The sequence below is a fragment of the Andrographis paniculata genome, unplaced genomic scaffold (genome assembly GCF_009805555.1).
Source record: "Andrographis paniculata isolate CXL003 unplaced genomic scaffold, ASM980555v1 Contig66END, whole genome shotgun sequence".
Lineage (NCBI taxonomy): Eukaryota > Viridiplantae > Streptophyta > Magnoliopsida > Lamiales > Acanthaceae > Andrographis > Andrographis paniculata.
Window position 1 is genome coordinate 3,323,064 of NW_026137602.1, and position 15,790 is coordinate 3,338,853.

At 33.0% G+C, this 15,790-nt stretch overlaps 2 protein-coding genes across 2 annotated transcripts; both read right to left on the reverse strand.

Moving 5' to 3' along the window:
- Positions 1-332: 332 nt before the first annotated feature.
- On the reverse strand, positions 333-2,031 carry LOC127263079 (uncharacterized). Its single transcript, XM_051292021.1, has 2 exons — positions 1,921-2,031; positions 333-812 (listed from the first exon to the last, which is right to left on the reverse strand). The coding sequence occupies exons 1-2, from the start codon at positions 1,962-1,964 to the stop codon at positions 548-550; spliced, it is 309 nt and encodes a 102-aa protein (XP_051147978.1). The 5' UTR covers positions 1,965-2,031; the 3' UTR covers positions 333-547.
- Positions 2,032-6,679: 4,648 nt separating this feature from the next.
- Positions 6,680-9,909, reverse strand: LOC127263063 (ACT domain-containing protein DS12, chloroplastic). Its single transcript, XM_051291999.1, has 10 exons — positions 9,533-9,909; positions 8,422-8,479; positions 8,222-8,347; positions 7,789-7,883; positions 7,623-7,707; positions 7,485-7,544; positions 7,355-7,410; positions 7,181-7,286; positions 6,929-7,084; positions 6,680-6,823 (listed from the first exon to the last, which is right to left on the reverse strand). Exons 1-9 carry the CDS (start codon positions 9,679-9,681, stop codon positions 6,953-6,955), a joined length of 867 nt encoding a protein of 288 aa, XP_051147956.1. The 5' UTR covers positions 9,682-9,909; the 3' UTR covers positions 6,680-6,823; positions 6,929-6,952.
- Between the last annotated feature and the right edge of the window lie 5,881 nt (positions 9,910-15,790).

Below are 15,790 nucleotides of genomic sequence, written 5' to 3' on the forward strand. Positions count from 1 at the left end.
TATTTTACTATTTTATCATTACTTTTATATCAAAAATAAGAGTAAATTTGTCTTTATATTACTCTTAACTACCTACTATAATTAAAATACTATTATTCTTAAATTTTATTCAAAATAAATATATGAGGACATATACATAGTAAGTTAAATAGTAGAAAATTAATAATTTAATTAAAAGTAGAATTAAGAAGGGTGTGTTTATTTTGTAAGATTGTTGGAAATAATTTTTTTATTTATTTATGGTATAAAAATTATGTAAAAAATATAAAAATAACAAGTGTATATAATATATTAATTCTTTTGAGAAAATGTGTGAGAAAAATAATATAAAGAATAAAGCTGAAATAAATGAGCTTCTCATAAATTTGATTTGATTTGACTTCATTTAATTTTGATGACAGCTTAATCAAAAAATGAGTTGAATACGAATATAAATTTTAAATTGTCACATATATATAAATTTTTTAAATAAAATTTATCCACATGATTAATTTTATAAAATTATTCATAATAATTATATATATAGCGGCGATTAAAGTGCTGAAATTCAATCAAACCAATTGATGGTTTGAAATTCCTTCATTGCCCCTGATGGCACATCTTCCATGACTTTTTCTTGTCCTTTTGGATAATAAATTCCCGTTCGATGATCTTGCATCCACCAGCCGTTGCCGGTTCCGCTGCCGTTACCGTTACCGTTTCCGGCTGCCGGATTATGCTTCGCCGCCTCATCACCATTCAACTTTATTGTATGATCCGCAACGGTGTCCGGAGAGCCGGTTTTTCTATGATAAGCCTTTCTTAACATTGGTCTGCAAGGTTAAATTTGTAATTTAATAGTTAAGAACGTTCCTATTTTTTTTTTTTTAATTATTTGTTTGTATGTAAAATTGTAAAATAAATAGACTGTTTGTAAATTTGGGTTTATTCAATTTGTTAAAAACTTTTTTCACAAATTAAAAAAAAAAAAATTTAAATTTGAATATAAAATTCCTATTTGTCATATTTCCGAACGAGTCCGAATTTTGTTAGCAAATGTTCACAGTGTATTCCTTATAAAAAGGTTACTTAGCATGTTTAATCGAACTTGCACAAAAGAAATCATTTAACAACTCAAATTTAAATATATTCTCCCCGTCCCATTGAAAGGTTGTCATTTTTCATTTTTGTTCGTCCAAAAACAAAGTTACCATTTCATAATTTAGTAATTGTACTGCATACTAACATAATAAATACCATTCCAGCTTACACTATATTACACAAATGCCGTTACTTTTATATTACACAATACTAATAAGGACATTTTTGTTTTTTTCACTACAACCCATTATAGTACTAATATTAAAAAAATCTACGTGCAAAAAATAAACGACAACTTTGCACCGGGACGGAGAGAGTATTAAATTTGAAAATTGAAAATTTTATTTTGACTTGAAAATTTGTTAATAAGCCAAATTGAATTGTGATTACTTTTTATTTTAATTTTGAATTTGGATAGAAATAGTGATTGAATGTAATGTCTTATGAAATATATAGAGTAAATTGCAAAAAATATCCAACACTTATACCTTATTATCACTTTTGTCATGTATTTATCTCCTTGGCAAAATATATCACACATGTTTACAAAAATCGTTATTTATGTCCTTTTTTCGCGCGTGAAATTCACACCACGCGCCCTTACGCGCAATCACGTGCAGTCAAATGATAGAAATAACGACTTTTAAAAACATGTGGAATATATTTTACCGGAGAGATAAATACAGGATAAAAGTGATAATGAGGTATAAGTGTGAGATATTTTTTTCAATTTTCCCGAAATATATATATATATATATATATAATTTGCAATTATGATATATAAATGAAATTTAAAAAAAAAAAAATAAATAAATCAAAGAAAACATAAGAAAAACTTACTTAAAATACATAGAATTCATGGATTGTGCTCCTCTTGATGCCATTTTTTTGGGGAATGTATTTATGGAATAAATTTGTTATGACCTAAATGCTTCAACTTTTTATAGTGAGTTCATCCAAGTGGAAATTTATTATTATTTAGAAAAAAAAAATCGTTAGAAATAAATTAAAGAGGATAAGATAATGGGCTGTTGTGTGTACACATTGAAATTGAGTGGAAATAATGATTTTATTTTTCGATAGATGTATTTTTTATGTTAGGTATATAACATTATATTAATAATATAAAAAAAAAATGATATTTTATGTTGAATTGTTGATTTTTGTGAGATGATAAAATATATATTATATATTGTGTTAATGTGTGTATATTATAGTTTTAAATACAGTAATATTTATGAGGAATCATTCTGGCAAAAAAATATATATATTAGGTGAACAAACTAAATAGAATCCCCATTAAATAGATATTTTAAAATTTTTTAAAATAACAAAAGTTAGGTATTTAATATAATATAATGTTTTTTATAAAATTATTCTTGATAAATAATACTCCCTCTGTCCCAATACAATAGTCGTATTTACCACTTTTGTCCATTCCAAAACAATAGTCTCATTTTCATAAATAATCATATCACCGTAAAACTATCCCTACTTTTTCATTATTGTTACATAATTGTCGTTAATTTTTACACTAATATACTCACAAGGGTAAAAATATTATTTATCCTTATTTTTTATCCACTATTAATATAATATCAATATTCTTTAAATCCTGTGTTAAAGACAATAAGACGGGATTATCAATATTTTATATATAAATGAGCCATAACAATTTGTTTTTGATGATTCAATTGAGACCAAAAAATTTAAAGAAGGCATGGGTTGGATGTGCCCCTCCATACCAATATATATATATATATATATGCGTATTTTCTTTCTTTTAAATTTTTTTTGGTATTATTTTTTAATTTTAATTTTAATTTTCTTAATAATTTTTATATTTACATACAGCTTACCATTTTACAATTAAAAAATATATATAATTATTATGAGCAAAAAACAAAACTAGAATAGCAAAAAAAAAAAAAAAAAAAAAAGAGATAAATCAAAATTATGCTATATAAAATAAGTTTCAAAATCAAACCATGCAAAAAAGATATGAGAGATCAAAGTAATATTTAAATTTTTTTCTTTTATTTCAAATTAAAATTAATATTATTTATCTTATACAATTGTAAGTAAAAATACATTATTTTTTTATTTTTACAAAACGCATACAAAATATTATCTAAATAAAAATGCAAATAAATATTCTATTTCGAATTAATTTTAAACGACAACCATACAAACCATAATAGTGTGATAGACTTGAGAATTATTCTTCAATGTATAGTTGTTCTACTCCCTCCGTCCCATGTAATATGAGTGTATTACTGTAGACACGAGAATTTAAGTAAAGTATAATTAATAAGTAATTAAGAAGTGTATTAGTAAAAATAATTATTATTTAGTAAAAATAATTATAGATTAAGATTAAGATAAGTAAATAGTTTAATTAAAATTAAAAAAATTATAAAATTTAAAATGCGATTAAAACGCATAATTATATTTTCAAAAATAGAAAGAACAAGTTATGTGGGACGGACGAAAATAGAAAATATGGACAAATTATATGGGACCGAGGGAGTAATATATTTATATTATAGTATAATAAATTTGTACTAGAGTAACAATACAACATTTTTATTAATATTTTTTATTGTTTAATTGAATTTTCAAATATATTTTGTTTTATATAGTTCAACTAACTTTGAAGTATTTCTCAAAATAATTGTTGAAAGTATCATACTTATTTAATAAAATAAATTTATATGAAAGTATATATATACATATGAAGCAACCCATTGTATTGTGACTCAGGTTATACTTACAATTTTAAGTTGTGTTTTTTATGGGTTTTAACACAAACTTTTATTATTGAAATTATTCTCTTTTAAAAAATATCAAATCAAATAATAATTTTTTTTTTATATTATACTATAAATTTATTTTACGTTCAAAACATCACATCAATATCTATTTATATCAGTTGAAACAACTATTATAATTATATTTTTTGCTATTTATAATCCAAAACCAAAACCTTAAACTCGCAAACAAACACGCAGTTAGAGTTTTTGACAATGTTTATTTATAATAATAATTTTTTTTAAAAAAAATATTATATCAAATATATGTACATATCTTTTTATAAATATCAAATTAAATACTAATTTTTTATCATTAATTTTTTTTTTTTTACCAAAACCTCAAACTCACAAACAAACACGCCCTTATAGTTTTTGACACTGTTTATTTATAATAATAATTTTTTAGAAAAAATATTATATCAAATATATATACATATCTTTTTATAAATATCAAATTAAATATTAATTTTTATCATTAATTTTTTTTAGACTCTAAAATTATCTGTCTAAACAAAGCCTATATATATCCAAGTATGAGTATAATGGCCTTTACGCACAATGCGAATTGGGAAGTTTTGAGTTTTAAATAATAAAATCTAAAATTTAAATTTATTTAATGTGATATAAATATTATTTAATATAATATTAATTTGTAGTATTATATAGAAAAACACAAAATATATATATTCTCTCCATTTCTTTCTTATTTTAGAAAATGTAATCTTATACTTATATTAAAATACTTTTTAACTTTTACTTAAATTACAAAAATATAATTACTTTGTACGTAAAGTCAAAAGATAAAACTCTCAAAAACTTTTACATACTTTCAATGATCAATAAAATACTATTTTTTTTTCGGTTTCTAAATTAACAAATCAACATTTACCTATTATCCTCAATTCAGTATTATTTAAACCAAATGTCATTACATTTATTACCTTATCTCTATTTTACTTTTTTTTTTTTAATTTATAACTAAATTTTCAAAAAGACTCGTAACTATGTTTTTTTACTTTTATCACATTTATAATAAAATATTTATTTAATTTTCGTGTCGGAATCAAATATTTTAAATTTACGGAAGAGAAGAAGTATTATTTTTTAATCTATCCGAGAATATTTGATTTTTAATAAAAATAAAATAAAAATAATATTAATGGTAAAAGAATTACAAATAAATCTCAAACAAACACAATAATAATCTAAACTAAAAGGAGGCAGTCTTAAAACGATGATGTGCACAGAATTAGTGATAGAATTGCAACTGTCCTTATCTCTTATATCAAATCCAATGGACCATAAAATTCCCACGAGATTGGCTTCCCCATCATCCATTATTGCATCCCCCAACCCCCCACCCCACCCCACCCCACCCTCATGTCCTTCATACACGTCCATTGATATGGACTTCTCATCGACGTGACAATTAGGGTATTGGTTAGCTTTTACGAATATTGGTCGTTTAAATATATGCTTACCTCTTTTTTTTTTTTTTTTTTCTCTCTATTTTTTTTTGTTTTACTTTATTGTTTACTTAATTGTTGTTAGTTTTTTTTATTTTTTATTTTTTTTTATTATTATTGAATTTTTTTTTTGTTGATGTTTGCAAGTTTTTTGGATATAGAATGAACTGCAGCTAGAGATTGAACCTTTGCAATTTGAGCCCAGAGTTTATTAAGATTCATATTGTTATTGTCCTCAGAATTTTGTTTGTGATGATGGTGAACCCAAAATCGTCTAACAGATTGGTGAAACATCATCGGAGAAAATCTAAATTGTAACTAATTTGGCAGCGGAGCAAATTAAATTGTTAAGGGATTCTGGAGTTTCCAGTAGAGAATGAAATGAGAAAAAATCAAAAGTTGAAAATGAGAGGTTTGTGGGATAGGTCGAGTACGAAAAATTATCAAGAAATGGTAGATAGATTTTTTGATGGTAGATAGATTTCTTGAATGTATAGCTCGATTGTATCCACACATCATGTGCTTCAATAATTTCAATAGTGAGTTTCGCTTGGATTGGAATCCGCCGGATGTAGACTGGTGCAGTCGAATTGGGCTATCATTTCGTTGTGTTTCTATTGTTCTTCGTCACCGGTATGTTCATTCGTAATTCGATCGTCCGATGAACAAATAGTCAGTGCTGAGGATTTTTCTGCGTTGTTTTTTTAAGTTTGTTGCTGTTGTGCGTGAGTTAATCAATTTTCGGGCCAACAATAATTATGACTAATTGTTATTAAAATTTATGTTCAAATATTTAAGAACTTAATTAGATAATGCAAGGAGTATTTGGCTGTATGGCTTGAATTAAATTAGCATGTATGGTATTCATTGTTATAATGTATTGTCAATTGAATATATACATATGTATTGTATCAGCATACATCTTGATAAAATTCGTGACATGTAATATTTTATTATTATTATTATTATTATTATTATTTTATAATGTGAAAATCCGCCGCTGTTATTCGAAAATGAGCACCGGATAAAACCATGGTTAACCTAATATCCTGCAAACTAGGTCAATATATGACTAAATATATTGTTTGTCACATATAATTCATTTAATATTACTTATTTAATTCAAATTTACTCAGAGAACACTAGCAACAATTACAAATTTTCAGTCACTAAAATCATATTGAAACCGTGTCTACTGTTAATTCATATGTTGTATTTATATTAACGGCACCCTTACGTTAGAATAAAGCACCATAACCGCCGCCATCGTCGAACCCATCTCATTTGCCCATACAACAACAACAATGCAAACTCATGAAAAAAAAAAACAAATATCCAGACAATCGAACAATCTATGTAAGAATTGCAGCATCATTAGGACAAGGACGACGACCACAACATCGTCATCGTCCGTTGATTGATCGATCGCCTATTTATTCGCAAAAACAACGACCGGCGTCATCGCTGCTGTCGAAAACATAACAGTTAGCTTCCTTAAAGTTTGTAATGATTTTGCTATGGGGATCGATGAATGTATGTATGTACTTATGTATGTATGTAAGAATGTACGTTTCGAAACAATCCCCCGTCTCGCTAAAAACTCGCTTCCTCGGTGCTCGGCCGGCGCAAGAAATACCGTAAACTATTCCCCAAAACCTGTTGCAGAGGTTTGATCAAAGCTTTCCCCTTGTAGTTTACATGGAATTTCGCCTTCGCCAGCAGCCCCTACGATCGATCATCGATCGACATTTATGAGAGCTCGATAAGAATTTTTATTTCTACTTTTTTCAAAAGTTTCGAATACGATTGATGATTGATTACCTCGGTATCGAATTCCCCGGATTGAACGGCGATGTTAATGTCGGTAATGATCTTCACAAGATCCACCAGTAATCCCGGACGATCCGCCGTCTCGACGACGAGCAGGCTGCGACAATATATAGCAAAACATTGGGAAACAAATTAATCCATCGGCGCGTATGAAAAAACGTATACCTTTGGTCGGGGCTATCCTCGTAGACGTGAACGTGTGTAGCTATGTCGACATCGACCTGTTTTCGAGAAAAATTTGGAGTAATTAAGGATATAGTGTCGCGACAATGTTCGAATTCCATCGATTTAGTACCTCTTTGCTCGGTGGCGTTAGGCCAAACGCCGCCCCTAAGGCTAACTGACCGCTCGACTCCTATAATCAACACGACGGTGTAAAATTGACGACGAAAGGACCTAACGTGAAAATTTCAAAAAAAGGCGTAAAATTTACCGGATGATACTCGATCATATTGTTGATGATTGTTAGACGGATCGCCTCTAGCAACTCCGGCTCGTCGACCTTTCTTCCAGTCGAGCTGGTTTCCGAAGAAAAAATAAATACATAATCGAAAGCTCAGAAAAGTAAGTGTATCTATTGTATGTCGGGACGAACTTACGCTTTAGTGATAGCGAATCTGTTGTGTTTTCCGGAAGAGTCGAGAACCACATTCGCCTTGACGACATTCAGTCCAAGGTTTTTCAGAGCGTTCATCTACATTCGGGCGTCGGTATTAATTAGAAATCATTATGAAACGTTTGTATTCGGAAAACTAAAACGTAAATACTCCCTCCGTCCAGCCACAAGAATTACATTTACCTTTTGCGTCATTTTTACTTATTATTAAAAATATCTTTATATTTATATAATTATCTATACAAATGTCATTGTATCAGTATTATAAAACACTAATAGAAGTATTTTTTGTCTTTTTCCCTTTAATTTGTACTGCGTTTTGGTATAATAATTAATATTCAAATATTTAAATGTAACTCTTGTATCAGGACGGAGGGAGTATATTTTTATTCAAAACGGGAAACGAATGTATTCACCGTGTCAAGGAGAGCCCCGAGACGATCCCCGAAGGTGATTTCTACGATAGTGGCGTCCGGGTCCGAATCTTGATCTATTACAACAACTGGCGTCGGAACTACATCGGTGTCCTGAGGACTTCCATCCTGTTTCGACAAATGTGTAATGACATCAAACGGATTCGGATCGTAAATTAAAGTATTAAGTTCAGAATTGATACCTCGACAGCTGGAACCGGCGACGCTTTTACAATAAATGCACTCATCGAAGAGCGTAAGCTGATGCAATATCGAAACAAAAGCAAAATAAACGACAGCCAGCCGCGAATAAAACAAAAAACAACCGTTACGATTTTCAGTTGGAAAAAAATAGAATACGAACGAGCGAAAAATGACGTTGCAACAATCCAACGAACTGTTTATCAAGTTACACATTCATCCCAACAATACGGAAAATTAACAAAATTAGCATAAAAACTCGTCGTAATTTACTAGATGTCCGCGAAGAAAGAATTCAACTTATGCTTCTCGTCGATTCTTACAAGACAGACGATTATCCGAAATGTAATGATGTCTTATTTTATTACAACAACGATCATCCGGCGATTGCAAAACACTAGAATTATGTTAGATTGTTTTGTCGAGTCTTCAAACCTATTTTTGCGCTATTCATCGTATATTATCCTTTAAAAAACATTGTATCCAACGAATGTCGTATACAACTATTTTTACATCCATCTATGGAGATCTTTTCGGGTTTTATTACTATGCAGATTCGTCGTTTTCAATAAAAATATACCTCGTTTTTCATACAAGATATCACATTCAACCACTATTTTAACCTAAAAGAACAAAAACCAAAACTTACCTAACATAAATAGCTTGTTTGGTTTAGTTTCAAATTCAAATTATTACTATTCAGTTTGCATCGAAATAAAAAAAAAAATACACTATTTTCTGTCACAAACGTCAAATCAAATTACTATTTAAATTTAAAAAATCCAATCAAAATCTCAATCTCAATCTCAATCTTGAATCAAAATCAACACAACCTAAAACCTAAACACAATTTCTCAATTAGTATCAACATACCAAACAATAAACATGAATATATATATATATAGATAGATATATAGACAAACACCATTAATGGCCATTCAAGCAACCAAAGTTTCTTCAATTTATTTTTTCAATAAAAAAATTCCAAGATAACAAAACTCATGTTTACTTTTTCACTAATATTCCAGATTCTGCATAAACAATAAATCATTCCTCCAGCCAAACCATTGCAAACAAAATTCAAAACCAAAACCAAAATCAAAATCTAAGAACCTGTTCCTGGAAACAATGCAAGAGAGCAGAGGTGCTGAATCGAGAGCAAAAGGACAAGCAAGACGAACACCAGATTGCTTCTCCACACCTCTCCAATTGCTGCAATAAAACCCTAATTTGCTGCCACTGGAAGCCATAGCCACAGCCATTTCTTCTTTGCCTTCAATCGAACAAATTAAAAACTGTTCCTCCTAAAAAAAGGCAAAATAATAATAAAAGGAAGAAAATCGAATATATTTCCCCCAAATTTTCGATTCGATCGAAGAAGAAGAAGAGGAGTGTTAGAGGAAGAAGATGAATGGGTGGAGAAAAGGGAGTGGTAGAACAACTGTTCTAGGAGTGTCCGCCATTGCTCACTTGTGATTATAAGCAGTTCGCCTTAAATATGTTCGTGGGTAATAAAAGGAAAATATTAAAATTAATAATAATAATAAAATAAAATAAAGAAATAGATGAGATAGATAATATATGGGCATGGTTGAATTGGATTGATAGCTTTAAAAGGCTTTATAGCCTCACAAACTCAATCTGCCCCTTCCATTATTTTTATCCCTTTTTTTCTTTTAATAAAATTGTCATTTAATTTTTCAGTCATTCTATTTAACATTAAAAATATTTTTATATTTAAATAATTTATTAAAAAATATTATTACATTTGTATTATAAGAGACTAAACATTTGTATTATTTCCATAAATAATCATATCACTATAAAATTACACTTATTTTTTTATTATTATTACACAATTGCCATTATTTTTTACACTAATACACTCACAAGGTAAAAAAATCTTTTACCCGTACTTTTTACTCGTGCCAAACACAACCTAAACTATAGTTTTGGAATGAAAGGAGTATTAAAAATCAACATGCAACCTTCTTAAGGAAGATATGAAGTATTAGTACTCCCTCTGTCCCACGTGTCCATATTGCCGTTTATGTTTGTCCCACATATCATGTCACTTTTTTTTTTGGAAAATGATCACACACTTTAATCTCATTTTAAACTTTTTAATTTTATTTTATTTTTAAATTTTAATTAAACTAATTAATTATCTTAATCTTAATTTATAATTATTTATATTATCGAATAATTATTTTTATTAATATATTCTTAATTATCTATTAATTACACATCTCATAAAATACTGTGTATACAGTGTAGCAACACAGTATGTGAGACGAAAGTAGTATTTTTTTAAGCTTTGTAAATGGACTGTGGAGTCCATTCGGACAGATCAGGTGCCTATCTCATTATTTATTTATTTTATTTAAGTTTTTAAATGTTGGTTAGATAATACTTTCTTTGTTTCAATTTTTTGTTAAATTATTTATATTTATATCCGTATCATTTATATTTATCATTTATTTTTAGAAAATATAATTATATATTTTAATTATATTATTTTTGTTACGTACGAAATTTAGAATTAGGTTAAAAGCCCAAGGTAAAAAGAATAGTGGGCCTGGCAATAGAGTTGATTGAACTGACTGAAGGGCACCATGAGGAAATCAAGGAAAATAGGTTTATTACTAAGGAAAGTCCTCAGGTCGGAAGGTCTTCAGGTCGGTAGGTCCTCAAGACGGAAGGACCTCAGGTCGGAAGGTCTTCAGGTCGGTAGGTCCTCAAGACGGAAGGACCTCAGGTCGGAAGGTCTTCAGGTCGGGAGGTCCTCAAGACGGAAAGTCATCAGGACGGAAGGACCTCAGGTCGGTAGGTCCTCAAGACGGAAGGACCTCAGGTCGGAAGGTCTTCAGGTCGGGAGGTCCTCAAGACGGAAAGTCATCAGGACGGAAGGACCTCAGGTCGGTAGGTCCTCAAGACGGAAAGACCTCAAGTCGGAAGGTTTTCAGGTCGGGAAGTCCTCAAGGCGGAAAGACCTCAAGTCGGAAGGTTTTTAGGTCGGGAGGTGTCCTCAAGACGGAAAGATCTCAAGTCGGAAGGTTTTTAGGTCGGGAGGTGTCCTCAAGACGGAAAGATCTCAAGTCGGGAAGATTGGCAGTCGGACCCATACTATTGTAGATTGGCAGTCGGGCCAAAAGAGCGGAAGGTTTGTGGTCGGCTCAAAGAGTGAAATATAGGGATAATTTTGGTCTGCTGGGGACGCGTGTCAGCATGAGAAGGGTTGGAAGACGGTTGGGAAGGAGACGTTGTAACCGTTCGGGTGACGGTTTTCGGTACGGTTTCCCAGAGAATATTTAAAGGCTTGGATAATCATTTGGCAAGGTATCTTCAATCAACTTCAACAAAGCAAAGTCAGATTTGGGGATCACCACTTTAAATTTCAGTCTTTTATTTTCCAGTTTATTTTCTGTACCATACAGTGTTTAGAGATTCCTAATCTCAGGCACTAATTAATCAAGTTTAAGGATATTTTCTATATCTTTGAATTTTACTTTATTTTTGTTGAAAAATTACATCAACAAATTGGCGACCACAGTGGGAGCAAAACAAAATTGCTCATTCCAATTCCGGCGATAATTACATACGTCTAAGATCCGGCCGTATCATCGGAAGGGTCCATATGGCAGGTTCACAACCTCAATCATCGTCGGCACCGGTGGGAGAATCCGTTCCACCACCTAATGTGCCAAATGCCGGGGAAATCCCACAACCACCAACAGATTGGTGGTCTTATGTTCAACAAATGTTGCGTGAGCAACAAACGAACATGTTGCGTGAGCAACAGAGCATGATGCAGACCATGATAGATCAAGCACTGTCTAGGGTTAGTCTTCAACCCACTCAAACTCCACCAGGAATATCACCGTCCAGACTACAGGCAAATTTCGCAGGGCCATCATTCGTGGATAGTACATTCCCAAGTGCCACTAATCCCAACCGAATGGATAGGGGAAAATCTCCTCTGACTTTTCCCAACACTGTTCCACTGGGACCAAGGATTACCAATCCGCAGACGAACAATACAAGGGAGGACAGGCCTGAAGGATATATACATGATCCTATTCATATTCCTGTGCAGGATCCGTTACATGTTCCTGATCATCAACGCTTTCATGTAGATCCTGATGAGCTTGCACATATATTAAGGGATCAGTATGGATTAACTCCTCAAATGGCTAACCGCCCTGCATATCAGAAACCTTTCCCAGAAAGGATCATTAATGAACACCCTCTCCCAAGGAATTTTCGACCACCCGATTTTCATGCATTCTCAGGGGAGGACGGATCTTCCACCATAGAACATGTTGGTCGGTTCACAGCACAATTAGGAGAAGTTGGCAATAACCCTTTTTATAAGTTACAGCTGTTTGGTTTATCTCTTACTAGAACAACGTTTTCTTGGTTTGTAAGTCTGCCTCCTGGACAAATTCAGACATGGGAAGGACTGGAGATGGCATTTCACACTAGATTCTTCAATCCTTTACCAGTTGTTTCTTTAACTGATTTACTTGAATTGAGACAGTATCCAGAAGAAACTGCTTCACAGTTTATAGAAAGGGTGCGATTGATGAAGGGACGATGTCCTACGGTAATCAGTGAGAAAGAGATGACCAATTTAGTGGTCCGGAATATGCATACTCGTTTAAGAAAGGCACTCACTGCCCTGGATGTTGAGGATTTGGCAAGTCTTGCATCCAAAGCAGGACGTCTAGAGTCTTTGTTCAGAGAGGAAGATCAGCATAACAGGCGTAATAGAGGCCAACATATGGCGAGTATGGGAACGGAAACATGTGATTTTGATTTTAATCAGTCAGAAGAGATGGCAGCCGAAATCCTTTCTGGAAAACCTTATGTATGCCCTAAGTTGAAGCCAGTACTAGGATCTGAAGGAAAAGAGCAACCGACGTTTGATAGTTCAAAAGCTGATGAAATTTTTGATATCTTGCTGACTGATGGGCAGATCCGTATTCCAAAGGGGCAAAGACTTGCCACTAAAGAAGAAATCAAAGGGAGACCATATTGTAAGTGGCATAATTCTTTCACGCATACTACAAGTCAGTGTACTCATTTCAGGAAGGAAATTCAAAAGGCCATCAAGACGGGTCGGCTCAAATACATCACTCTAGGTGTAGATCAGCAACCATTTCCGAAAGTAACAACTGCAATGGTTGACATCCAACCAAGTTCGGAAACAAGGAAAAGCTCGGCCAATGATGGACAAACAGGGAAACGAACTCAGGCAAGCCCCGGAACAAAGAAAGGAAATCAGCCAAAAAGCAGCCGACCTGAAGAACGACTCAAAGTTTGTGAGAAACCAGTCGCTGAAAAATGGGACCATCCAGACGGTTCTTTTAATGTGGAGGTGAAAGAAAGGGCGTTAGTGCGTGACCACCCGACCAGAAAAACAGGGTCAGTCGGGAACAATTGGGCTCGAAATAAAAAGCCTTTGCCAGTTGATATAGATCCTCGTTTCCCAGGTATGAATCGTACACAGATTCGCAATGCCAAACGCAGGTATGCTGCAAAGTATGGGAAACGAGTTCCTTCAGCAAAACAACTAACCGACGAACAAAAAGCAGCCGACCACTTGGCAGGAGATCGGTCCGTTAGAGTCTCCACAGAACAACCGACCAACGAGCAGGGAGCAGCCATTCAGTTTCCAATTGGTCGGTCCAGTCGGGTCTGGTCAGGAAAGCAACCGAATGACGAATCAGGCGCTTCCGACCATACCAAAAGAAGTTCGTCGGGACAGGGGAAAGGTAAAGGAATGGCAGATGAAATAATTAAAGGTTTTAGATGCCAACATTGTGAACGGATCAACATCAATCCATCTCTTGAAGATTTCCGTATAGAATCTTTGACGCTTCAACCTCAGAACAAGACGAAGGAAGAAATTCTAACTACAGAGGAAAGTTCAAGATCTGTTAAATCTCGTCTGGGACCACGCATCCCTTGTCGGATGACAGAGATTAATCAGATGAGAGATGAACCGATATGGGCGAGTCTGGTAGATGATACTATGGACGAACCGTTATGGGCATTCTTGGCAGATGATGAATTAGAGGAAACAGAGTGGGCAAAGACTTCAGATTCTGAGCCTCAGTCAGAAACACCTTCGATAGTGTTTCCTCCTATTCCAGAGGGTGCGATCTCCCATTTGAAACCTCTGTATGTTAATGCTCACATTTGTGGGAAACCAATCACAAAGGTTTTCGTGGATAATGGAGCAGTCTTTAATGTTATGCCATTGAAGACTCTCAAGAAGCTAGGGAAAGGAATTCATGATCTGTCTCCTGTGGAATTCGAAATGACAAGTTTTACAGGGCAGCCGACTAAGCCTGAAGGGATGATGGTTGCCACCATTGAAGTCGGACCAAAGAAGATTTCCACTGTTTTCTTTATTGTGGACGCAAATACTACATACTCTCTCTTGCTGGGAAGAGACTGGATTCATGCCTCCCAATGTGTGCCATCAACCCTGCACCAACAATTGATGTTCTGGGAAGGAAATCAGGTTCTCAAAATGGAAGCGAATGACAACCCATTCGATATATCAGAGCAAGTTGAAGAGTCAGTGTTTTATTCCAGTCATTTGGCTCCGATGTCTCAGTTGTATATGGCCAGGGAGTACCCATACAAGGGTTATAAAGTCACTGGCCAGAACTCGATGTTCTATTAAAAGAACACCTTGATTGTATGGCTCATGATAAAGCCACACCCATTCCCATATAATTTGTTTGCAATGGATGATACAAGTTTAGAAGTATGTAGTTCTCTTATTAATAAGTTCTATTTAAAGCAGTTATTACATAAAGCAGAAAATAGTAAAGAGATTCTTGATGTTCACCTCCAAGAAGATGAACAATTTCGTTGGCCTGATTTATTGGAGAAAACAGAACCAACAGCTTCATCACAAGACCCATTATTGGAGTTTAATTTAGGAACCGAATTGGTTCCAAAAGTGATCAGGTTAAGTGGTTATTTGTCTAAAGAGCAACAAACAATGATGCTCGAAGTTATTAGAAACAACATTGATTGTTTAGCATGGGATTATTCAGAGATGCCTGGTTTGACAAGAAGTCTAATAGAGTATCGATTGCCTATCAAAGAAGGTTGTAAACCTTACAAACAACCTCCAAGGCGAATGAGCCCGGATCTAATGCCTCAAATCAAGGAAGAAATCCAAAAACTTCTCAAAGTGGGTTTTATTCAGCCTTGCCGTTACGCGGAGTGGCTGGCTAATATTGTGCCAGTGGTCAAGAAAAATGGTAAGATTAGGATATGCATCGATTTCAGGGATTTGAATCTAGCTACCCCTAAGGATGAATATGTGATGCCTATGGCCGACATGTT

Excerpts from the sequence above, each read along its gene's own strand:
- LOC127263079 (XM_051292021.1), bottom strand. The coding sequence starts at position 1,964 with ATGGCATCAAGAGGAGCACAATCCATGAATTCTATGTATTTTAA. Across the intron at positions 813-1,920 it reads ATGAATTCTATGTATTTTAA|ACCAATGTTAAGAAAGGCTT; the intron begins GTAAGTTTTTCT and ends TTAACCTTGCAG.
- LOC127263063 (XM_051291999.1), bottom strand. The coding sequence starts at position 9,681 with ATGGCTGTGGCTATGGCTTCCAGTGGCAGCAAATTAGGGTTTTATTGC. Across the intron at positions 8,480-9,532 it reads TGCATTGTTTCCAGGAACAG|CTTACGCTCTTCGATGAGTG; the intron begins GTTCTTAGATTT and ends ATATTGCATCAG. Across the intron at positions 7,411-7,484 it reads TAACGCCACCGAGCAAAGAG|GTCGATGTCGACATAGCTAC; the intron begins GTACTAAATCGA and ends TCTCGAAAACAG.